This window comes from Petaurus breviceps, unplaced genomic scaffold (assembly GCF_028583685.1).
Source record: "Petaurus breviceps papuanus isolate PSGF00001 unplaced genomic scaffold, PetGlider_PUasm1.0 91133, whole genome shotgun sequence".
NCBI classification, from domain to species: Eukaryota; Metazoa; Chordata; class Mammalia; order Diprotodontia; family Petauridae; genus Petaurus; species Petaurus breviceps.
The window spans coordinates 30,800,784-30,827,803 of NW_027187419.1; the positions used below are offsets into that span (position 1 = coordinate 30,800,784).

General features: G+C 37.5%; 1 protein-coding gene across 1 annotated transcript in view; it reads right to left on the reverse strand.

The window, feature by feature from the left end:
* The window catches only part of HEPHL1 (hephaestin like 1), a 93,537-nt gene that overhangs the window by 45,060 nt on the left and 21,457 nt on the right, over window positions 1-27,020 (reverse strand). The window contains exons 2-6 of the mRNA XM_069079896.1: window positions 26,777-26,901; window positions 15,822-16,034; window positions 14,726-14,905; window positions 3,889-4,143; window positions 1,968-2,136 (exon numbers count right to left, since the gene is read on the reverse strand). Coding sequence (XP_068935997.1) covers window positions 1,968-2,136; window positions 3,889-4,143; window positions 14,726-14,905; window positions 15,822-16,034; window positions 26,777-26,901 — 942 coding nt within the window. The remainder of the gene's footprint in view (window positions 1-1,967; window positions 2,137-3,888; window positions 4,144-14,725; window positions 14,906-15,821; window positions 16,035-26,776; window positions 26,902-27,020) is intronic.

Here is a 27,020-nt window from a genome sequence, read left to right on the forward strand (position 1 = left end):
TTTGTACCTTAGCAACTCAATCCAATTCAATAAGCATTTATGTTTAACTATGTGCAAAGCAATGAGGGTACAAAAACAAAATGGAAAACAGGACTGGCATTCTGCTGAGGGAATACAGCTCTTAAGCAGATAAATAAATATAATGCAATTTGAGGAGAGTGGGGGAAGCACTAGTAACTAGGATAATCAGCAAAGATTTCTATGGTACCTAATGAGCCTTCAAGGAAGCTAAAAATTCTAAGGCAGGAGGTCTTAATCTCTTTTATGGTATGGATCCCTTTTGCAGTCTAGTGAAGTCTATGGACCCTTTCTAAGAACTATGGCTTTAAATACATGAAATAAAATATTTATGATTACAAAGGAAAGACATTATATTAAAATGCAGTTATAAGTGTATATTTTTTATTTTAAAAAGCCAAGTTTTTATTCCCCAGATTAAGGACCCCTGTTCAAAAGGATGGAGGTAAGAAGGGGATACTTTTCTGGCATTCAAGACACCAAATATAAAGTCATAGAGGTGGGAGATGTAATGCCAGGATCTGGAAACAGCAAATAGACCTGTTTGGCTATAACTGAGAATACACAAATTCAGCAATGTGAAATAAGTGTGGAAAGGTAGACAGGAGTCAGACCATGAAAGGTTTGTGTGACAATAAGTATGACGATAAGTAGCCATGAATCCACCAAAAAAAAAAATGTTACGCCACTGCCCTTCACAGAGCTCTAGCTAAAAAGGATGAAGTCTTTCCCTATTAGTAAGGACTGGATCCAGCAAGGACTAGATTTCATATTTTGATTATTTCTGTATATGTTTGTCTTTCCACTAGAATATAAGTTCTATGGGGGTAGAACTGAACTGATTTTTGCCTTGCACAGTGCTCTGTATTTGATAGACATCTGATACATTTTTTAAAAAGTAATTCAACAAACATTTGTTAAGATTTTCTACAAAGAAATAGATAAATTTTCTTTGCATAACAAATTCTCATTACCTCAAATTGATAAATACAATAAATAATAATTTCCTAATCATCTGAGATCTCAGTCCTCTACTCAAGACTCTTCAATAGATTTCTACTGCTAACTGAATAAGGATATACTATTACTGATAAAAATATTCTGATTAAAAATTACTTAATACTGGGGTGCCTGGGTGATGCAGTGATTAGAGTGCTGGCCTGGAGTCAGGAGGACCTGAGTTCACATCTGACCTCAGACACTTAACATACACAAAAAACTATCTGTGTGACCTTGGGTAAGTCACTTAACCCCAATTGTCCTACCTTCCCCCCTCCAAAAAGCAAAAAAAAAAAGTTACTTAATAGGCTATGCATGAATTACTGTTCTTTAAAGAAGTGTACAATAATACATATTTCATTCTAAAACTATACTGATTATAAGTTTTAGAACAACCTTGCACATTATGGATACTCAATAAAAATTTATTTTTCTTGAATGACCAGTTGAATTCTATACAGGTCACCCATATATGGTAATGAAGAACAGCAATCCCATGACAAATTTAATGTATCAAATCCTGGCCATTACGACCTGAGCCATAGTCTTCTTTGTCATTCCATTCAACTGCTCAATGAGATTCTGCCATATTGTTTTCTTTGTCTTACCTTTAGACCAAGCATTCTTAACCCTTTTTTGTGTTTCATAGACATCTACTGCCAGTCTAGTGAAGCCTATGAACCCCTTCTTACAACAGTGCTTTTAAATCCATAAAATGAAATACATAGGATAAAATAAAGAAAAGCCAATTATATTGAAATCCAGTTATAAAAAAATTTAAGTTCTTGAACCCCACATTAAGAACCTCTACTTTAGATCTATATGAAGTAGGCAAGAGACTTAATAGGGAGGTATTTAATTCTCCAATAGGACACAATGGATTTTTCTTATAAGAATTTTTAACAGTATCTACTCTAGCAGTAATGACCTAGCAAAGGGCAGAATCTTACCTGCCAGTGGCATTTAAGGGCAGGCCACTGTACTTATCATAACCCTGAGGACCATAGTCCCAAAGAACTTTTTCTGCAGCAATAAAGTAACTTCTCTCCCGGCCTTGCAGGGTGGCTTGATAAATATTATTCGTGCATGTCTTGACATCATATTGTCCCAGCATACCCGCTGTATAACAGAAGAAAACTATGAGTGAAGTTAAAATATTGCTGATGGCTACCTGTTTTTAAAGAATTTTCTGATACTGCCAGTGGTTTTCAGGGTATATTATTACATTGCAAGAAAAACCTAACTGTCATCTATAATCAATATTTGCTAAATAATCTTAACATTAGCCCAAAGGGCCTTGCTATTGTTAAAAGGTGATGGTTTCATGATAAAAATGTCACAAATTTCTGCTCATTTTCCCATATTATGTACCATTATTAAGACTGGCTAGGCAATGTTAACATGAGTCATATTTCATTTTTTTTTTGCAGAAAATCAACCAAGTAAAATAGACAGTGGGAAAATCTACCACCTTGAACACACCCTTCCCTCCTTCTACTTCCTTCTTCCCAGGAAGCAAAGGTGGTACAGTGGATAGAGACCAGTTCAAATTTGGCCTCAGACACTTACTAGCTACATGACCCTGGGCATGTCACTTCAGCTCTATCTTTCTCAACTTCCTCATCTTTAAAATAGGGATAATAATAGCTCCTGCCTTACAAAGTTGAAGGGAGGATCAAATGAGATGATGTCTGTAAAGCACTCAGCAAACTATAAAGTGTTATATAAATGCTAGTGATGATTTTTATTGTTGTTGTTATTATTTTTAATATTGCCCAGGAGCCCAGACTTCCATAAGGACCTATCTCAGCAGTGAGAAGACCTGCTACTATTTACCCTTCCCATGCACCCTTGCCTTCCCACTTAAGTCCTGCCCCAAGTCGGGGCCCCTCTAAGCCCATCTGGGATGCTTGACTGCTTCCATAACTTGTCTGAGGTGGGAATCACCAACTCTGTTTCTTCTGATAAAATGGATGACCACTAGGCTTTACCAGGTACTCTGCCATTGCCTCCTAAGATACTCTATGACTTACCATGTGTTCCATCTCTGTTCCCTGTTGACCACAGGCATCATCCGACCTATATATAGTATCTAAGACTTTCAGGCTTCTCCATCTGCCCTCCAGCTAAGCTTTCTTTTATATGTTGTCTCTTCTAACAAGAGGTGGGTTCCTAGAAAGCAGAGACTCTCACCTTTGTATTTGAATCCCTAGGGCTTAGCATGGTGACTCACTTGTTGATTAATTGATTTATCTCCCGTAATAGGTTAAAACAGTATAAGGGGAGAAACACTATCATATAGCTCCTTGTGTGGCAAAGGAGAGTGTCTTCTTCAGGGTCAGAAAGTGGCCTTTAACTGAGTAGTCATTTAATAGATATTTGCTAAATAAATGTTGTAACATATGCACATATTTGTACATGTATATATTAACCTGCGTCAGCCTTGTTTTCCCTTTTGGCAAGTTTTAATAAGCAAACCATCGAGCAAAAAATTACTTTCTATCTGTAAGATATCATGTGAGATATTGTGGATGCAAAGACAAAGGATGGAAGTTCCTTATGAAGTCGCTCACAGTCTAATGGAATATGACATTTGGAGGGGAGGATGCTCATACATATCTTGCTTTGTATTCAATGTCTGATCAATGAATGCTAGTGGTTGGTGGGAAGCCATGTAGTATAATGGAAAAGATGTCAGAGAGTCTGGGTTCAAATCCTTCCTCCTTCACTTAGTACCTTGTGGCCTTAGGCTAGTCATTTTAACCTCTTTGGGACTCAGTTTCCTTATCTGTGAAATATGACCTCATGATTGTCGAATTGAGTGGATTGTAACTTTCTATGCTTCCTTATCAACAGTCTCTATCTCTTTACCTTGTAGGTGGTCACTGACTTGGCAGGTGATCATCCACTTCCCAGCGTTCTCAGCTACCATTTCTAAGGTAAGGAAAGTGGCTGGGAACAAGTTGACAACATCGGTCCGATGTCCTCGGCTGGTGAAGGTGTTCCCGTAAAAGTAGATGGAGTGGATGTCAATCTCATTCCCCATTCCAAATAAGTGCCAGGACACAGAGTCTCCCACACATATCTCCGGTTCAGGGAAGTTTCCAAAAAGATAACCATTAAGAGCTAGAAAAGAAAGAAGAAAAACCAAAGGAAACAGACTTTCAGAAGGGAAACAGACTCTTTGGCTGAAGTGTAAAGTGGGAATATTTCTTATTTTAATATTCTGAAAGATTAGGTTTGAAGGGAGTTAGGTCCTTTACACAACACACCAAAAGCAAAAAAAAAAAAAAAGGGAGAAAATGCTAAAAAAAAAAATTTTCATTCTAAAAAACAACCAAAACATTTAAAAATTAACAAAACAGTGTCAACATACTAAAAAATACCACAGAACAAATTAATCAATAATGGAAACTAAACAAAGAAAGTGTGTGAGATCTCCAGAGAGGCATCTTCAAAGAAATAAACAAGCATTTTATTAAGCACCTACTACATACCAGGCATTGTGCTAGGTGCTTTCCCGTATTGTTTAATTTGATCCCCACAACAACTCTGTGGAGTAGGTGCTACTAAAAATTCCATTATGCCCATGTTATAGTTGAGGAAACTGAGGCAAATGGAAGCTAAGTGACAAGGATCACACTAAAGCTAGTAAGTATCTGAGGTCAAATTTGAACTCAAGTCTTCCTGACTCCAGACCCAGTGCTCTACCTACTTTATCACCTAGCTGCCAAAGCATTCTAAAGATTTAATCAAGAATAGAAGAAGGAGGGGTGGCTAGGTGACACAGTGAGTAAAGGCGCTGGCCCTGGAGTCGGGAGGACCTGCCGTCGGTTCCGGCCTCAGATACTTAATACCCACACAAAAAAAACTGGCCGTGTAACCTTGAGCAAATTAACCCCAATTGCTTTAAAAAAAAAAAAAAAGAAAGAATAAAAGAAGGATAAGAAGATCACAACATCAAATAAAAGAAGGGCTGAGGTAAGAAGGAAATTAAGTGAGAACTAAGATTCCAAAATAGAGTTAAGAGGAGATAATTTAAAAAAAAAAAACCACTATGGAGAATACAAGAGAAAACCTCCTAAATTTCACAGGCTCCATCAACAATAATAGAAAACAGAATTGTACACCATGCAGAGCAGTTGGTGATAGAGGTTCAAGATATCACTGAATTGTCCAAAGAGTCAGAGGTGGGTAACCTGCGACCTCAAGGCCACATGTGGCCCTCTAGGTCCTCAAGTGTGGCCCTGAAATCAAAGCCCTACCCCCTGGTCCAGACTGTGGGACAACATGTGGACCCAACTGATGGACCAGGACAACAAATCACACTCAGCAATTTTGGAATTGTTGACATCACAGAGAACTAAGAAAAATACAAGAATATGAGTATGGTATTTAGGGAAATCCAATAATTTTTTCCAAAATTTGCTAAAGTAAAAATTAGATCTAAACAGGATAACAATAATAGTTTACATGCCTAGATAATTTGTTACTAAATTCCAACATTACATTGCTGAAGAAAAAATATATTACAAGCAACTCGAAGGGAATAAGTCAGTCACAGGAACAATAATTATGAAGAAAATGGAACTTTGAAGGAGAAAAAGATAGGATTGCAGAAGAAGGAATTCAACATTTACAAAATTAAGAAGCATGAACCATAAACCAAGAATTATCTCCTCAAAAAACTCAACATACTCTATGAAGGCAAGAAATGGTTATTTGAGAAGCAGCCTTTGAATGGTTTTCAGAGAGCTGTAAAAATTTCAAAGAAATCTTTGAAAAACAAATAATCCTCCCAGAGAAAGGGATAAATATTTAAAATAACTCAAACTTCTCAAATCAAATTAGAAGAGTTGCTAACAAGATGTGAGAATAGAACTTTAAAGCATTGTGCTGACTAAATTACTAAAGGTATCAACAGAAGGATATTTCAGAGAAATTATAAGAAAAACTTTCTTCAAAGGAGAAAGGAGAAAAGGGCAGATAATTCCAGGGCAAATCTTCTGCCTTGGATAAAATAGAAATGCAAATTAAAATAACCTACAGTGTTATTAATATTGTAGAAGAATTTTAATAATGATTCTAATATGGATCAATATTAAAAAGAATTAAAAATCATATATTTCCTTACAATAAGACTAATGAAAAGAAAAACCTATTAATTGTAACATGAGATATAAATGAACTAAATCCTTCCCCACAAAAAGATAAAAAACAGAAAAGAGGTACAGAATGAATTAAAAAGCAGAATTAAATAATTTGCTCCTAAGGAAACACATTTAACCCAGAAAGCTCTAGGAGATTCAAAATTAAAGGTGTTATAAAATTTACCATGACATTAATAATATCATTCTCAGTTGAATTAAAACCATACTGTATTGAGATAAACAATGACATTATATTACATATTGTAATAACAAAAATTTCTTTCCAAAATGAGAGTATATAAATGTGTGCATACATACACACGTGTATATGTACTGAATAATTCTGAAAAAAAATTGTAAAAAGAACTTCATAGTAGATGTAAAGAAATAATCATAGTGGAATAGTTTAACAATTCTTTTGATTAAATTGTAACTTCACTAAAAAAATAGAAAAGAAAGCTATAAAGCTAAACAAACTATGATACAAACAAGATCTTAAAGATACATGATGAGAACTAAATAATAGAAACAAAGAATATATTTTTCAGGTTCGTAAACATGCTAGTTGAGAAAGATGATGTGCAAATATTGTTCGTTAATTATGAAGAATTGTAAGTCTCCTTTTCTAGGTCATACCACTAACTGTAGGTATCCCTAAAGGGTCTATCCTCAGCCCTTTTCTCTTCTCTCTCTATACTATTTTCCTTGGTGTAAAGCCAAGCATGAGCAGCTTGCCAGAGGACTGCTGCTGTGAATAGCTTCAAGGTTCTGATTACATAGTATAGTGAACTCTGTATTTATTTAGTAACAAACTAAGACAAAACATTTACAGAAATCAAAGTACAGCATTCACAATGCTATAACTTAACAACTTATCACTAAAGTGGCCACATAGTTTTCACCAAAGTAGTCACATAGTTTTAAGCAAAAGATAACAGTCATTAGTAACTCGATCATTAAGGCAAGCCTCCTTAATGGACGCAAAGTACAAAAGTCAAGGTTATCCACACCTTGGTCACATTGTCTTAATCTCTCAGTCAAAATGTCTTCTTTCTTCTTAATTGGAGATTAGCTTCCAATCATCCTTAATTCAATCATCCTGAAAAAGTACAGAATACAGAGTACAAAGTCCTCCACCCCTAGGCCACAGTAGATCATGATCTTCTCAGTTTGCATTAAATACCCAAGGAGAGGTTCTTTCATCTTGACTCGAGGCAGGCTCTCAGCTTCCATGGTTCCTCTTCCATGGTCCCAGCTCCTGCCCAAATCTACCCAACTGTCACCTGAATTCAAAGGCAGACAGCTCTCAGTTCCTTGTTCAGCTCCTTGTGCAGTTCCTGTTCCATATTGAAGCTCACAGTGTCTAGTCCACCTCAGGTCCTTCACAGTTTCTGTTCCTGGGAAGACAAAGCTTAACAAAGCCACAATTACATTCAATCACATTGCCAGCACCCTTATCAATTCACTTTCTGCCTGTGAAATCAACAGAGACCCAACAACAAGGTCTAAGAAATCAACACAAATCATCAATATAGTCCCAGGACCTCTGAAAACTTCAGCAAGACCCTCCTCCAGGATTTCTGTTAAGTATACAACAAGAAAATCCTCTTTAAGGGCTTCTAAACCAGCAGTAAGATCCCAGGGCTTCTGTAACAACAGCACCATCTTCTATCAGCAGACGAATCTGACAAAGTAACATCAAAACAGACAAAGTACTGGCACCACAGCCATGCTTCCTCCCAGTTCTCCTCTCTTCTTATTTCTCAGTTCTTCTCAATTCTCAGTTCACTTCTCAGTTCTCTTCTCAGTTCTTTTCAGTTCTCAGTTCTGCCACCACAAGTTCTGTTCTCGATTTTTAGCTTGCTCCCAGAAGTCCTGGCTCATTTTCAGCTTGTGCTCAGCTTTTCATCCTGGTCATTAACTCCTCCCTGCCCCACCCCTTCCTGTTGCATCAGCAAGTTCCTCCCACTGTGGGATTCACAAATTCTGTTTCTTAATGAACTTGAAACAAGGTGTTAAGTACTTTTCTTGAAACAAAGTGCTAAGTGTAAGGGGCAGGGAAGATCTTCAAATCCCCATTACCATTACACTTGGTGATATCATCAGGTCCAGTGAGTTCAATTATCTTCTCTATGCAGATCATTCCCCAATCTATATTTCCAGTCCTCCCTTTCTGGTTAGTTATCTTTCTGATCTCTGATCTCACATCACCAACTGTCTTTTGGGTATCTCAGACTGGATGGCCCATAAGAATCTCAAACTCACTGTGTCCAAACTTCCCCTTTCCCCAACTTTCTTAATACTGGCCAGGGCACCATTTTCCCACTCCCTCAGTTTGGCAACCTTGATGTCATCCTCTGATTCTTCTCTCAAACTCATCCTATACATCCAATTTGTCGTCAAATCTTTTTATTTCTACCTTTGCAACATCTCCCATAACTCCCCTTCTCTCCACTCACACAGCCTCCAATATAGTGTAGGCCCTCATCACCTTATGCCTCAACTATTTAAATAACCTGTGGTCCCCTTGCCTCAAGTTTTTCCCCATTCCAATCCATCTTCCAGTCAGTTGCTAGAAGGATTTTCCTAAATTATAGCTATAACTATGTTACCCCTACTCAATAAATTTCAGTGGCTCCCTATTACTTCTCTGATCAAATATAAACTTTCTTTTGACACTTAAAGCCATTCAAAACGTGGACCCTTCCTACCTTTATACTTTATTCCTCTTATTCTTTTATTCTTATTCCTCTTATACTTTACCCCCCTCCATATTTTCTATGACCTAACTGTACTGGTCTATCGTCTGTTCATCTCCTAAGAGGCCTTTCCCCGCACCTACCTCCTTCAGCTCCTAGCGCCTTCCCTCTAGGATTGCCCATTTGCCTGTAGGTATCTTCTCTACAAAGGCTCATATGTGGCTCTTTTTTTTCATTAAAGTGTGAGTGCCTTGAGGGTAGGGGCTGCATTTTTGCTTTTCTTTGTGTCCCTAGTACTTAGAATATTGCTTGGCAGATAGTAAGTGCTTAATAAATGAATGATATAAATAATAATAAAGTGGAACCAAGATGGAGAAGTAACCAAAAAAAAAAAAAAGTACAGAGGAGCTCCAGTTCCTCCTCCACCCCAAAGGGAAATGCCTCAAAATATCTAGAAAACACAATAGACTAAATCCTGATCAGGAAATGCAAGGGAAAATCATGGTGAGTCATTTTGCCAGCCCAGGTCAGTATAGGGATACAGTCAGAGAAGTCTGCAGACACTGGGCACAAGGTCTGGTTAGAAGCATGACAGGCAGAAATCCTGGTCAGAGAGAGGCTCTGCACCAAGGTAAGAGGAGGTCCCAGATACAACTCAGAGGAGCCTAAACTTGTGTAAGATACAGAAACTGTTGTCAACTGACTGTTCAGTTGCTCAATACCTAGTTCCAGGTGACAGATTTAGGGTAGATTGCACCTAAATGTGATGTTGAGCATCAGGAATGGTCAGCGGGCCCCAGCAAGAAGCAAATTCAGAAACAAGCAGCAGGCTGTTGGCTTCCACCCCAGGAGAAGAGTGTGTTCTCAGTTCCAACTTCCAGTTAAGTCCGAAGCCCACAGAGGTATAACCAGAGCAAGAACCACAAACCAAAGGGAAGCCTAAGATCCAATCATTTGGGACCAAAAGGGTTTTCCGACAACGGCTGAGTGTGGCATCAGTCTACTGAATCTCCAACCAGAGCAAGCACACAGGTCTGTAGCTGTGACCCAAATTCAGGTCAGGAATTTGCAGAGCTTATACTGGTGGGGACAGCAACCATACTTTTCCCTGGATCAGTCCACTTTGAGAATACTGAAAGCTTGCAAGTCCTCAGCCTGCACTGTGTCTGAAAGTCTGGAATATTACAATAGTCACTATCCCAAGAAAATTGCAATGGGACTGACCTAGATATTCCTCTTAGAAGCTTTTGTAGCCTGAACCTAACATAAAGTCCAAAATCAGGAAGTGGCCTGGAATAAGGAGCAAAGGAAAATAGAAGCCCACCATCAAGAGCTATTATGGTGACAGGGACACTCAAACCACAAAACTAGAAAAAAAGCACATACATATAGCTTGGGTATAATTTCAAGTAGAATTCCTGGAAGAGATTAAGCAAGAGGATTTTTTTTTTAGAATTAAACAAGTTTTGGGGTGGCTAGGTGGCGCAGTGAATAGAGCACTGGCCCTGGAGTCAGGAGGACCTGATTTCAAAACCAGCCTCAGACATTTAACACAAAAAACTAGCCATGTGACCTGGGGCAAGTCACTTAACCCCAATTGCCCTCCAAAAAGCAAATAAGAATAAAAACAAATAAAATTTTAAAAAAGAATTGAAAGATATTAAAAAAAAAACATTTCCTTAATAAGTGAAATAAGAGCACTATAGAAAAAAATGGAAAAGAAACCAGAGCTATGGAAGTAAAAATCAGAAAGGGAATTAAATGCTTGACATTAAAAGCACAAAACCACATCCAAACAACAAACACCTTTGAAATTAGAATGGACCAGTAGGAGCTAATGACTTCCCAAGACAACAAAAGATATGAAGAAAAGGCAAAAGACTGAAATAATTAAAAAAAAAATCAAGGTATCTCATAGCAAAATAGCTGACTTTGAAACCAGATTGAGGACAGAGAATTTAAGAATCCTTGGACTACCTTAAAGCCATTAACAAATAAATGGTCTACAGATCATATTTTAAGAAGTCATAAAAGTAAATTTCCCAGATCTCTTTGAGGGCAAAGTGAAAATAGAAACAGAAAAAAAAATCCATCAATCATCTCATGAAAGAAACTGGAAAATGAAAACTCCAGGAATATTATAACCAAAATCCAGAGTTTCTAGGTCAGAGAAAAATGCTACAAGCAGCCAAAAAGAAAGAATTCAAGTATAGAGGAGTCATAATCAGGATCATACACTATATAGTAGTCACTACTATGAAAGAGTAGAGAGCTTGGAATAACATATTCTGGAAAGCAAAAGATAGTTTTACAATTGAGACTAACTTACTTAAAGTTACTTGGTGAAACTGAGTATAATCCTACAAAGGAAAAATTGATTTTGAATGAGTAGGGGACACAAAGTTCTTATTTTATTTAATAGTTTTTGTATCTTGTAGGTGATCCATTCCTTGTATGATGTGTTGAAACAAAATTTGTCAATAAAAATAAAATGACAAATGTAGACATTCAAAGATCCTATGTATTACATTTATGGACAATACCACTATAAAACCAGTAGTAAAAATATCACGTGATAAATTTTAGGTAACAGTGCTCTTGGAAATTAAAACATTAGCAATTCAATAATGCCTGAGTAAAAGAAGAAATAATAAAACAAGAGAATATTCTTCAATAATGATAATACAAATAGTTAATATAAAAACACACTGAAAACAGTACTCAGAGTCAAGTCTCTTGCACTTAATGCCTATATTAATCAGTATTATAAATGGAGTGAAAATTAATGAACTGAGTCTATAGTTAAAAAAAGAAATAAACAATGTTGGAGCAGAGATAATAAAACTGAAATGATAAATCCAAAGATCCTTTAAAAAAAATGACAAATGGCTAATTTTAAAGCAAAGGCTAAATCCCCAAATGTCAAAATTAGAAAGATCACAATGAGGAAAGAAATTGTGAAAGTTATTAAAGATTAATAGACACAGTTTTATGTGAATAAATTTGAGAATCTAAAAGAAATGGATGATTTTTTGCAGAAATGTGAAATGCACGAACTATTTAAAGACTGTAGATAACCTAAATACACTAATCTTGGAAGGCTAAATGCATTAAAGTTTCCTTACACAAAGACACTTGATCCAGAGGTATTCACAAGTGAATGATATCACACTTCTAAGAAAGAAATAACTCTTGTACTATAAAAACTGTTTCAAAAACAGAGAAAGATGTAGGTTTCCCAACTCCTTTACACAACAAATACAGTTTTGATCCTATACTAACAAATGTAAAGCTGAGAAAGGAAACCATATATCATTAATGAATATTAACATTGAAATGCTAAATGAAATATTTAAGTATAAATATTCATAAATAAAGGCTAGCATAACAAATAATATAAATGATAAATATAAAACAATATAGCAATTATTAATATAATATTATTGTAAAATGACATATTTAAATATAATAATAGTATGCAAAAATCAGAGGATTTATAAATATAATATAAGAATTATAGGTACAAAGTTTATAAAACAATAGAATAAAATAAATCAATAAATGAAAAAATAAAACTACACAATCATGTCATCAGCTACAGAGGAAATACTTGACAAAATACTGCATTCATTTTTACTAAAACATTTTAAAACTCCAGTAACAGAAAAAGGCTTTTAATAATGTGACATTTAAAAAGCATATATTTGAGATCACAAGCTAGGACTGTATACAATTGAACTTTTCAGTTCAGTCTGAGTTTTTCCATTTTCATAGGTCCTTGTCAGAGTTCATGCTGCCCTACTAGAGACTGGGAGAGACCAGAGTCACACTTCCATGCCAGGATGAAGTAGCTTTGAGGGGGCCTTTATTAAAGGAATACTAAAGGAAATTAAAGGAATTATAATTGACAGAACTTTGTTGGCAAATACCAGTATGTCTGCTGGAAAAAGATAACTCAGATCACATCCTATTTGTTGGTGGTTCAGTAACGCCAAGGCAGTTAAACCAAATTTTTCTCCAACATTCTCATCACTAAATTATCTTAAAAAGCAATGGTTGATACTCCAAATGTTTAGAAGACAATTTTGTAAAACCTATGGGAAGAATAAATCTTTTCTGTATATTCCTCACTAGAGAAAACTATTGAAAACCAAGCAAAGTGTTAACAATATTCTATGAAATCAGGCAAAGTAAAATAAATAAATCTCTGACTTCCTTACAGAGACATAGAGCATAGAGAATGGACCTGTAATTTAATTAGTATAGTGAAATCCCAGATGAGGCATTTCTCTCTGCTAATTCAGGTAAAAACCTTCCCTACAAATTATGATCTTAGAGAAGTGCTGAGAGCACTGAGAAGTTAAATTGCATGCCCAGGATCACTCACACACACTAGGTATTAAAGGCAGGACTTAAACTCAGGTCTTCCTGACTTCAAGGCAAAATCTCTAACTATGAAGTATAATTCAAAACCAATCTGTTAGAAAGTAATTGTACAATATGTAGGATTTTAATATAACTGCCTGTTAACACCATTATTATTGTTTATGGACCATATTTTATTTTATGTAGTCATACTATACTTTCTTGCATAGTTTTTCCATTTTCTCTGTGATATTTTTACTCCAAAGAGGGTAGTGGGATCAAGTGGAATGGAATAAATCAAATACCGTTTGCGCCAGCAGCTTTTGTTTATCTGTGAAACTGAGGCTGATAGTTGCCAAAAACAAAAAATTAATCAGTGATAAGTAACTGCACTATCTTCCTCCATTCTTCTGTTCCTCTTTCTTCTTTCTTTTTTTATACCTCTAATGAGAACCTACCATGGGCAAGTCTGCTGGAAATCAACAAATTTGGCAGTATGCATATCATAAAAGCCAACTCTATGACATGTGTGACCCTGGGCAAGATACAAAGCAATAATGATTAACAGTAATAATAACTTGAAGTAGGACTTAAAGAGTATACATATATACTTACATATCTAATATAATTTAATTTGGTTTTCATGTTAGGTAAGCACTATAGTTATTAATATAATATAGTGGAGTATATATAATAAATATACTATATATAATAAAAATGACATGATAGAATATATAACATATATAAAGTGTTGTATAATTTATGTATAATAACACAGTGCCTGGCACATAATGAGAGCTTAATAAATGCTTTTTGACAGTCCCATTTTGCATTTGGAAAAACTGAAACTCACAGAGGTTAAGTGAATTGTCCACAATGGCACAGCTAGCAAGTGTCAGAAGCAGGATTCAAACCCAGGACTTAGTTGGCTCCAAACCCAGCACTCTTTTTTATTTATCAACCTTCCCAAGCCTGAGTTTGCCCATCTATAAAATGAGGGACTTGGACTAAGAAGAATCTCTTAGGTCCTTTCTATTTCTAATCCACTTTTTCTGTGAAGCTTCATGTGACATTAGCCAAGCTCAATACCATGTCTAACATTCTGCGATTCTGAACCCCAGCACTAAGACATTATAACTTCATGACAACGGGGAAGTCACTTAATCTCTTTCATCCTCAATCAGTTTTTTCATGTGCAAAATAGGAAAAAGAATATTAGCACTAGCTACTATCAAGAGGTCATTGTGAGGAAGTGTTTTATAAAGTTGAAAATGCAATATAAGTGTGAACTATAGTAATCTGTTGTATACCACAGAATCTTACAGCTGGAAAATACCACGGATGTCCTCCCACCCAACCCTCTCATCTGTAGTTAACAGTAAGTGCCTCAAGAACTAGAATTTTCATTTATCCTTCTCTGTCTTCTGCAATGTTGGGCACATAATAGATGCATGATAAATGTTTTTTTGTCTTAAACTCGTTGATGACACTCACCATGCATTTTGTTGCTCCTCTGGAAAACAGCATCATCCTTGTCAACTGTACCAGGGGCAGTGCAGAAGTTCCTGATGTTTTCATCCAGGTACCAGCTTTGGTTTTCATCAACCAGTGTGAACATCACTATAAACTCTTTATTGACATCAGTTCTGATTGCTGGATTATTAGTCAGAATTCCTACAGGACATATATATTTTTAAATTGTGAAGTCAAAGTGAATGCTAACTATATTAGGAAGTAAATTTTAGCATGATGTTCCCTTGATGGCATTATTTGATAAGTATTGAATTGTTTTTTCAAAATCATGAGTATTTTATCATAGAAACAATAGTAATTATAATAATAGCTTATATTTATGGAGTCTATCATAGTCTGCAATACACATCTATGAATTCTGAAGACACAAAGAGAAAACATTGCTTTGAGGAGGAACTGTGTTGCATGTGATAGAGGGTATTTACAATTTATACTTACAATTCTGAAATTCTAAGATTTGGGGATCTAGGGACTGTCTTTGTTGGACTAGTTCATAAAACTGGGAGTAGCATGGAGGGACAAACTGAAAATTGATGGAAAAAATGAGGAACTGTCTCCTGAAATGGGGGACTGCTAATAGTCTTTTTTCAGAAATCACAACTTCAGGCCTAAAACTCTTCTACCTGTTCATTAGTAAAGCTGTCCATATATCTACTCAGGAAAAAAAAAACAGTCAGTTTGTTGTAAGAATAAACAGAAACAAAAAATCCATTAATCTGATCATTTGTTGTCATATGGACAAAAACCAAACAAATCATTTTAGTATGGTCCAGACATATCCATTAAGGCAGAATTGTTCTGAAAGAACCAGCCTAATGACAGGGTCTTAAAACGTTATGAATGGTAGTCACCATCAGCCTGATTTATTACCCTCTTCCATCACTATCCATCTGAAGAATTTCCTTATCCTTCAAGGTTGAAGGTGAAAATAGGGAATACCTTTTGCAGGTGACAAGGGACAGATAGCACTAGAATTGTGTCTGTTACACATGCAAGCTAGCAAGAAATCCAAGAACAGAGTCTCCCATGGAACTCCCACAGGATCGTTTCTTCATACCTTTTTTACAAACCAGTAGTGGCCCTATTAACCCAGAGCATATGTCCTTCGGTGCATCAATGTGAGAATGGTAAACCCAGGTCAGGCAGTTGGCATCTGCAAAAGTAGGGGCATATTCTTCCCTTGCAGGCCAAACATAGGTATAATTTTTACCAGGAGCAACCATGTCATCATCCTTATTTTTTCCAGATGTTCCATCAGGATATAGAGCTCCTAGAAAAAAAAAAGTAAAGAGAGTGATCACAGAATTGAAACTTGGAGGTGGTTTTCTATTTCTGAATTCCCTGTATTAATCACCTAAATTCAATACAATTCAAAGTTAAGGACATTTTATTGAATGACTACAAAGGAAAGGAGGTAGCTTGGTGGTGCAGCAGATAAAGTGCTGGGCCTGGAGTCAGGAAGACTCATTGTCCTGAGTTCAAATACAGCCTCAGTCACTTACTAGCTGTGTGACCCTGAGTAAGTCACTCAACCTGTTTGCCTCAGTTCCACATTAAAATGAGCTGAAGAAGAAAATTGCAAACTATTTCAATATCTTTGCCAAAAAAATCCCAAATGGGATCATGAAGAGTCAGACATGACTGAAAAGTGACTTAACAATAAAAAAGCAATAAGGATAGGGACTAGACATGATTTCAATGGGACAGGGAACTCCCAGATGAAGAAACTTCCTTTACCAATGCTGGTCAGCATTTTCTCAGCAAGTGATAGCCTTAGAGAGGTACGTAGCCAAGTGGTTAAGTATTCATCCAGAGTCATTATGCTAGTTTGTTTCAGAGGCAGGAACTGAACTTAGTTCTTTCTGGTTTCAAGGCAAGTTCTCTACCCAACGACTATACCAGTCTACCTCTTCTTTTCCTTCCTAGCATTACACAAATCAGTATGGAGGTATATCAAAGAGTACACGTCACAGTCTCTGTCATCCAGTCACAGTTTTGTTCGAGAGATAAGATTTATTTGTATGAGATGATTAGAGAACAATTCAATTTGATTCCAGAGTACTTATTAGGTCCCACGACATGCAGACCATTTAGGCTATTGGATAAGATACAAAGAGAAATCCAACAGCGGCTGCCTTTGTGGAGCTTTAATGTCCAATAGTTTAGTATACTAGACACTACATGATCAAGTGCTAAATTAAATATAATCAAATGTCAAAATGTATAGAAAAGACAATAAGCATTATGAGGTAGTGAAGAAAAGAAGGGATCAGGGTGGGCTGATTCCCACTGAAAGTTTCATTGATTTCACATTCCACCTTGAAACCTGGGTAGAGTTATGGAGAGGTGAGGAGGTGGACAAAGGGCGTCCTGGTTGAGAGAAAAGCACGGGCATGTCATAGAATCACAGGATTCATGGCGCTCCATCCCCAATGCCTTCGTTTGTTACTGTCCTTCCTCACCTCTGTCTCTAAGGATCATTAGCTTCATTAGCTCAGCTCAGGTACTGCCTCCAACATGCTCGGGGCTTTCCTCTAGATGTTTTGGCACTGCCTATAAACCCATGGAATATATAGGATGTCTATTGTTTATCCCCTGTTCACTACATGACCGGCCCAACTTCTTTTCCAACCATACATCTCTCTGATGATATGCCTTATAGTTCTCTTACTTACACAATACTTTACTAGAAATATATACTGCAGTAATTTAAGCTACCAGTCAATAAGCAACTTATTAAGCATTTATTCTGTACCAGGAAATATATGAGGTACTAGTGAGTATAAGTCATGACAAAAACATAGTCCCTGCCCTCAAGGAGCTAACATTCTAGTTATTCCAAAAATTTGTACATGCAACAACTGCTCATGCCTACCATATACTTCTCTGTTGTCTTCTGGGTGTCTCTCAATTCTTAATTCTATGGAGACTGTGATTCACAGTCATCCCAGAAGAATATTGATGTTTAGATGATGACCTTTAATAACAGGGAGAATCTTGGGATTTTTAAAAAGTACCACTTAATCCCAAAGTGATCATAAAAATGGGAAAAGGACCCACACGTAAAAAAATATTTATAGCAGCTCTTTTTGTGGTAGCCAAGAATTGGAAGCTGAGGAGATGGTCATCAATTGGGGAATGGCTGGACAAATTGTGGTATATTGTTGTGATAGAATACTATTGTGCTATAAGAAATGGTGAGCAAGTGGACTTCAGAAAAACCTGAAAAGACTTACATGAATGGATGCTGAGTGAAATGAGCAGAACCAGGAAAACATTGCACACAGGAAAAGCAATATTGTGTGATGACTAACTTTGATAGACTTAGCTCTTCTCAGCAATGCAAAAATCTAAGACAACTCCAAAAGACTCCTGATGGAAAATGCTGTCCACATCCAGAAAAAGAACTATGCAGTCTGAATGCAGATCGAAGCAGACTATTTGCTCTCTTTTTTGTTATTGTTGTCGTTGTTAATTCTTTCTCATGGTTTCTCCTATTGGTTCTAATTCTTCTTCACAACATGATTAATGTGAAAATGTGTTTAATGTGAATGTACATGTATAGCCTACATCAGATTGTACATTGTCTTGGGGAGGAGAATTTAGAACTCAAAATTTTATGGAAGCGAATGTTGAAAACTAAAACTAAATAAATTTTAAAAATAAAAGTACCACTTGAAAGGGCCCAAGACAGACCAGAGGGTCTGCTCTGGTATGTTGTAAAAGTTATCATTACTTGCTTACCAGAATGCTAGAAAATGGCACTAGATGCCCTAGTATTTTAATGTAATTACACTGCCTTTTGAGGATGGGTCTGGGCCAGCAATGCTTCATTCCTCTTCCAACTGTGTTTCCAACTCTCCAAATTTCACCTCTTTTACTCTGCTGCCTTCTTACTCTGTGACTTTACTCAGTTCCTGGAGCTCTGTCATCCTGAAACATCCCTTCATCATGCCAGCCCTCTCCTGCCTTTGGTGAGTTCTTTCTGAGAGGATCCTCTACTGGGGGAAGGGGCCCTGGGTGATCACACTTCATTCCCCTCCTAGCTGTGCTGTGCCTGTTATCTTCCCCCCACCACTCCTTTTTGTTCACTTTTATGTATCCTCTTCCCTCATTGGAATGTAAGGTCCTTGAAAGTAGGGACTTCATTGACTTCACATTCCATTTGTTTTACTTGTATTTGTAACTCCCAGCACTTGGCACAATACCTGGTACATAGTACATGTTTATTATTATTATTATTATTATTATTATTATTTTTAATGTGCACTAATGCATATTGCTTACCTGCCTTATAACTGCCCAGTTTTTACCAATATCCAGTCCTCTTAATTGAATGAATATTGAGCCACTCTTTAGCAACAGACAAGTATTGAGCAGGCCTACAGTATGACTAAACCTCCTTAATGCAGGAATTACTCTGTGCAAAGCACCATCTAAGAGTCAAGGTGCTGCCTTGCATTACAGCTAAACAACTCTGAGGATCTCAGAAGGGACCCTATCACACCCCAACCCACACATGCACACGTAGCAGAAGCCTCTGATGATTCCATTTTCTAGGGGATACCCACGTGTGGCAGGCCAAGACCAAGGTGTGACTATGAAGTGATGAAACTGTTTCTTTAATAAATAAACATACTGATCATACACATCCAAGTAAATGGTGTCCTTTTCAAAGCTCTACAAACAGTGCATTTATTCCAACTTTGATGCTATTGCTCAAAATTTTCTTTGGAAGGGCAGCTAGATGGTGCAGTGAATAGAGCACTGGCCCTGGAGTCAGGAGGACCTGAGTTCAAATCTGGCCTCAGACACTTAATACAAAAAACTAGCTGTGTGACCTTGGACAAGTCACTTTACCCCAAACTGCCTTACCTTTCCCCCTCCAAAAAGCAAAAAAAAATTTTTTTTTCTTTGGAACACTTTCTGAGGAGGTGCCTTCAGATTCCAAACTCCTCAATGGCAAAGGACTTTTATCCTTTGAGGGTGAATGAGTTTTAGAGAAGACTGGGGTCTTATTCAGAGTCAATTCTGATGAAAGGACAATAGGTGGACCCAAATAAGTTGTAATATTTTTGGTCCAAAAGGAAGTATAACCATAAATTAATTAGAATGAATGAATGGCTTATTAAACAGCTCTGAAGACAATTTCCTTATTTTCCTTAACTAGTGATAGGTGGTATATGATTGACTGCAACATGAAGTAGGAAGTGGGAGTGACTACAGGTTCAGACAAAGAGAATAAATAACAATGACAGACATGACTCACATTTATGTACCACTTTAAGAATTATAAAGCACATTATTCTTTACTGTGAAATAAGCAGATCAAGAATTCTTATTTTGGATTCTTATATTCTTATTTTGAAGAAAGGAAACTGAGGCATAAGATGCAACTAGAAAATGTCATAGCTAGGATTTGGTCATTGAGTCAACAAGCATTTATAATGTGCCAAGTGCTGTGCTAAGTACTAGGGAAACAAAAAAAAGTGGTGAAGAAAATACTGTTCTGCCTTCAAGAAGTTAACATTCAGGTGAGGGAAACAACATCACATAACTAAGCACTTTCAAGATTTGTACAGAAGGGAAAAAATGTCTTGGCACATTCCTACACTTAGCTCAAACCAACCCAAAGCAGCAAGCATTGATTAAGGACCTGTTATATCCAAGACACTGTAAAAATACATAGCACAAAACATTCCTTGCTTTCAAGGAATTAATTTCTACTTGTTGAATACAATATTAAAATAGGTTTAAGTACCTGCATTATCTATATCACTTGTCCTAACTGTGGATGTGTTCCCCAAAGTTCTGTCCTGGTCCCTATTCTCTTCTTCCTCTAGCCCTTAGTCATTGAATGGGCATTGCCTCAAACAAACTTAGATATGGAAAAGAACTTAATTTAGAAAGGACAAGGTCACCTACTGCATCCTGGGCCATTACCAGTCATCTTGACTTTTGTCTTGCCACTGGACTCCAATGACTCTGGAGAAGGGAGGGCCTCACTTAAATTCAATTCACTCTCATGTCAAGACATCACCCTTATGATATCATTGGTCCTCTTCGAGACTGAAGAACAAACAACTCTATATTGGTAACCTCAGTGGTGTCCATAGGTTTAATCATCATCTTTATGCAGACTCCCAGATCGACATATCCCATTTCAGGCTCTCCCTCAGTCTTCAGTCATGTATCATCAGTCGCTTATGGGATATTTCAAACTGAATGTTTCAGAGATGTCCAAAATGCAGCACGTCTAAAACTGAGCTCATTGTCTTTCCTTCAAACTTCCCCTCTTCCAAACTTCACTGTTTCTACTGATGGCACCACAATCCTTCCAATGTCTCATATTCATAATCTTAATTCCTCACTCTCCCACATTCCACATATCCAATCTTCTTGTTTCTACCTTCACAACATCTTTTAAATCTTACAGCTTTTTCTCCATTCAAACAATCATCACCTTAGTTCAGGTCCTAATCACCTCTAACCTCAATTATTGTGATAGCCTCTTAACTGATCTCCCTGCCTTAAATGTCTCACCACTCCAGGTCATTCTACACACTTCTGCCAAAGTAATTTTCCTAAAGCACAGATCTCACCATGTGACTTCTTTATTCAATCAACTCTAGTGATCCCCAGTTGCCTCTAGAATAAAATATAAACTTTATTTAAGTTGTAAATTTAAACTGTTTAGCTTTTAAAGCCCTATACAACTTGCCCCCAACCTATGGTTCCAACTTCATTGGATATTATGCCCTCTCACACTCTGAAATCTAGCCAAACTATCTACTTCCTTACTCCTCATACACAACATTTCATCTCCCATCTCCATGCCTTTGCATTGGACATCTCCCGTGCCTGAAATGCACTCACTCTTTAATTCTACAAGAGTCCCTCTCTTCCTTTAAGACACCATCATCTACATAAAGACTTTCCTGATCCCCTCAATTCCTCTTCCAAGATTATTTCATAGTACTCCCCTTCCCTTCTTCACTACTGCCTACTTGCTGTTCTCTGAATTTGGTATTACAAATACTGCTTCAGAGTTTTCGCATAGGTGGTGCCCAGATTTAAAATGTCTTCCCTCCTCTCCTCTGTCCCTGAGAATGCTTGACTTTCTTCAAAGTTCAGCTCATATACTGTTTCCCATGAGAGGCTTTTCCTGAACCTCCCTGCTGTTAGTGTTCTCTTCTTCTTCAGATAATCATGTATCTAGTTATCAACCAATCAGGTATTTATTAAGCACCTGTTATGTCCCAGACACTGTGCTGGGGGCTGGGGATAGAAATACAAAGAATAAAACAATCCCCACTCACAAGGATCTTACATTCTTGTGGAGGAGATAACAAGTGCATATATAAATACATACAGCATGAATATAGTTAATAAATACTCACATATATGTATATGTATGTATGTGTGCATATATACATATATATGTTTACAAAGTAGTTAAATGTAAGCTAGTTTAAGAGAAAGGGTTATTATAATCATCTAGGCTAAAATGATGAGGGGCTGAATCATGTTAGTAGGTGGAGAAAGGTAGAAAGATGTAAGATTTGTTGTGAAGGCAGAATCTATAAGACTTGGCAATTGATTGTATATAGGGATATATGGAAAATGTACAGATTGGACTACATAGCCTCTGAAGTTCTCCCCATTCAAATGCCTTAGATTTCTTTCGTATATATTTGATACATACATACACATATTTATGTACTATTCCTTGATGTAATGTAAAATCTTTGAGAACAGAAACTGTTTCATTTGCATCATTGCACCTCAAGTTCCTACCAAAGTATTGGGCATAGCAGGCACTTTTATACATGCTTATTGATTGACTAACTGATCGATTCCAGCTCTTAGATTCTGTAAAGGATGACTCTGAGGTTATAAACCTGTGTAAATGGAAAGATGCTGATATCCTCCACAGAAATAGACAAGTTTGGAGGAAGGGTATATTAAAGAGGGAAGAGAAGTTACATTCTGGGGCCACAAAATTGAGATGGGGTATCCAGTTTGAGTTGTCTCATAATGAGTTGATGATGAAAGAGCAAGGTCCAGGAGAGAGATTGGAGTTGGATGTATGGTATTGTAATGGGAATGTAAATTTAAGATCTTCCCTGCCCCTAGGGCCTTTGATAGGCTTAAGTGCACCTGGAGCCTGTGGCAGGAGACTTGATTTTCAGGAGATACTTTGTGATTGGGCAGTGGGTCAAGAGGGTTGTGACATTCTCTCAGCCTGGAGAAGGCTATATAAACCCTGATGAGAGGCTTTGTTTTGGGGCTCACTTTGAGAAATGTTGTGTGATTTGATCAGACGAGACTCTGGGCAGCTGTTGAGAGCCCCCTGGCTTTGAAAACCCAGATGTTGATGTTTCCCTCTCTGGTAACTGTGACTAGGTATGGATGTAATGGTCAGACAGTTGGAGGCCTGTCTGCTTGAAATGTTTCTCTGTCTTCTTGTAACTTCTGTCTGTATACTCTGAAGTTTGGGGTGCTGACTTTTTCCCCTGAACTAAGTAAATGATATGTTTGATTGATTAAAGCAAGATTGTTAACCCATTTTGAGTTGCTTTCCTTTAGAAAAGCAGATCTAAGAACATGTATTGGCAGTCACCCTGGGGACCTTGCTGTTACAGGTATAAATATGGAAGTCATCTGCAGATAGATAATTAAACCCACGGGAACTGATAAGACCATTAAGAGAGAGCATGTAGAGACAAGAGCCCAAGACAGAACCTTGGGGGATGCCAATAGGGAGGGTGAAGATATGTATCAGGATTCAGCAAAGGAAACTGAGGAGCAGTCAAACAGGCAGAAGAATCAGAAGAAAGCAGTGTCATGACAACACAAGGAAGAGAGAGTCTAGGAAGAGGAGGTAGTCAGCATTGTCAAATCCTTCAGAAAGATGAAACAATATTAGAACTGAGAAAAAGCCAATGGGTTTAACATGTCAGAAATCCTTGGTAACCTTGGAGAAAGTAGTTTGAGTTAAATGTTGAGGCTGAGAAGTAAGTACAAAGAAGCAATGAGCACATATTTTTTTTTAGGAGTTTGGCTATCAAAGGGAAGGGAGATGTAGGACCGCAGCTTAAGCAGATGCTAGGGCTGCATGAAGAATATTAAGGATGTGGGAGACTTGGGCATGTTTTCAGGCAAAAGTAAGGAGTCAATGACTAAGGAGAGATTGAAATTTAGAATGAAGGTTTAGAAGCTCTCCATGAGGAGCATAATAAAGTCAATTAGGGAAGAATTAGAGGATTGTTGTGTAACAAGAAGGACCAGTTGAGATTAGATAATGCAAATGTGTAGTAGCCCCAGGACAAGAAAACAAAGCTTTTGAGAACATAGGTCAGTGTATAATCAAACTGGTTAATTCTTGAGTCAAGATTGTAAAGAAAGGAAAATGAGGCCAGAACTGGGGTGATCAACCAGCAGAACAAGGGAGGGAAGATTAAATCAGGCAACCAGACCTAAAAAAGCTCAGAGATAACATTCCCAAGTACCTGATGTTCACAATTAGTGCCAGGCCTTTGCCTCATCCCAAGATGTTGGGTGATGACACACCTTCAGAATATTCCCTACAATAACAACAACAGTAATAGCATTTGTATAGCACTTTAAAGTTTACAAGTACATTATGATTTTATCTTGTTTTCTCCTCCCCCAAACCCTGGGAGGTGGTGCTATTATTTTATGCATGAAGATAGGTCTTTCTGACCCAGTGCTCTATCCACTGCACCACCTAACTGCCTCGGATGGGCAAAATGTCTGATGGCAAGAACACTAGTATCCTCTGTTTTGATCCTTGACTGGGCTATGGAGAGGATGAACTGAGTGACGGAGACTAAGGTCTTCAGGGAGAATCTGAAAGTAAGCTGGTGCTTCTGAGGTTGTAGCCTTGAGTGGGGGGGGTGGGGCTGCCTAGTATCTGAGTCTCACAGCTCAATCCAACAGTGAGAAATTATTCCAGCTCCACGGTAAAGGAGAGTGCAGTGTTGTTTTAATAAGTTAGTGGACTCCGTGGAGGAAGGGGTTGATGAATGCCTCCAAACCCAGTCCCAGGGCAAGACCAGAGCTAGGACATCACAGCCCTGCTTCCCTTGGATAATATCTGGAGTTAAAGCTATTCCACAGATCCCCTGCAACTCACTGTGATGGCTGCTCTCTAGGACCCTCCTGGGGGTGTTTATTCCCTAGCATGGACCTTCACTGAACACTAATTTTGTTATCTGCAAAATGGTGATTATAATAGAATCTACCTCACAGGATTGTTGGGAAGATCATATGAGTTCTTACTTGTAAAGTCCTCTGCAAACTTCAAAACCCTATATGAATGCTAGCTATTATTATTACTATAACCACATAGTTATCAAGACTTGTTTATCTCAGGAGGGAGAAGTAAGTAGAGCATCCATGGTGGGCATGGAGGTATCGGCACCTTGGCACATGTGTGAATGAGGACATCTATACCCCACCTTATTCTCCACTCAGGGTCCTCTACCAGGGAGGCCTCCTCTACAGAATTGTAACCAATGCCCCGAAATGTTGGACAGATATCAACAGAGTGCATACAAAGATTCTCAGTCATAACTCAGGATGCTTCCAGGCATTCCTGAGACTGTGTTTCCCTCAAAGTTCACCGAGTCTGCCAGCAACATCGTTGGCCCCCATCCCTGGGTTTCCATAATCAGGACCTCTCTATTTATATAGTGTTTAGAGCTTTCAAAATGCTTTTAGATACATCAACTCATTAGATCATGTCATCAGCCTAATGCTTCCTTCACTGTGGCTTTACCGCACCAGCCAGTTACCATCTTTGCTGTGCGCTAGCTAAAGGAAAAGTGCAGGAAACAATTATCCTAAATTCATCATGAAGCAAGGGAAAATTATTGCATGGCGTGTCATATAATTGTATCAGTACCTTGTCTGATGTGTTTCCCATTGCCAGTAAAGTAATACAGATTGCATAATGTGTCTGGAATTACTCATTCACTTCTTCCCAGTCATAATGCAAAGGTGAAACCTGGGGTTGAAAAGCTGTTGTTGAGATAATGTTCTGGCATCTAAAACTTATATCTAAAAACATTCCCAAATGGATATTTTAAGAAAACCTGGGAAGACTTATATGAACTAATGCAAAATCAAGTAAAAGGTCCATCTGTAATAACAGCAATATTGTAAGGAAAATAGACTGTGAAAAACTTAGTAACTGATCAATACAATAGGTTACCACAACTCTGAAGGACCCATGCTATAAAATGTGAGAACTGATGGACTCAAAGTGCAGGCTGAAGTATATGTTTTTTTTTCCTGTCATATTTTTCTTTGGGGTTTTTCTGGGAACCTGGCTAATGAAGAAATATATTTTGTGTGACTGCATATGTATAATGGGTCTTGTATTTCTTGCCTTCTCAGTAGGTGGTAGAGGGAGAGAGGGATGGAGAGAACATGGAACTAAAAATTAAATTAAAATTTTAAAATAAAATAAAAAATAAAAACACTCCTAAAAATATAATCTAAACTCCTTTGTATAGCAATGGAGTTACTGCTGGGCCCAGACGGCTGTTTCTGAAGCATGCACATGCATCTACATTCCCATGGGTTGCATTGTTAATGTGTAGGAAGTGGCAGCAGACTGGCATCTGGCTTGAAACAGAAAGACTGTATATGAATTTGCACCAGGGAAACCCAATATGGTTGGGGATTTCCTTAGTAATGTGGCCCTAGAAATGGTCAACTAGTTGTTCAGACAGTATAGAGTCCGATGACAGACTGGTAAATAAGGTGACTCAGAGGAGAGAGTTCTGGACCCAGAGTCAGGCAGACCTACATTCAAATTCAACCTCACCACTTGCTAGTTATTTGACTCTGGGCAAGTCACTTTACCTCTGTCTGCCCCACTAGAATAATAATGGCACCTACTTCCCAAGCTTATCGTGATATTAAAATCAAATAATATTTGTAAAATTCTTTGAAAACCTTAAAGCACTATATAAATGCTACCTGCTGTTGCTGTTGCTACTGTTACTACTACTATGACTATGACTACTTCTGCTACTACTACTACTATTGCTGATGCTGCTGTTACTGCTACTGCTACTACCAACAACACCATCATCATTAAAAACCTGCATTAAGAAAATTGGCATGACTGTGCAACATTGACAGTTTATGCCATTTGTCTGTCATCAAACTCCAGACCAAAATGGAGATCTAGAAAGGGCAGAGGATGGAGAGGAGGAAGTAA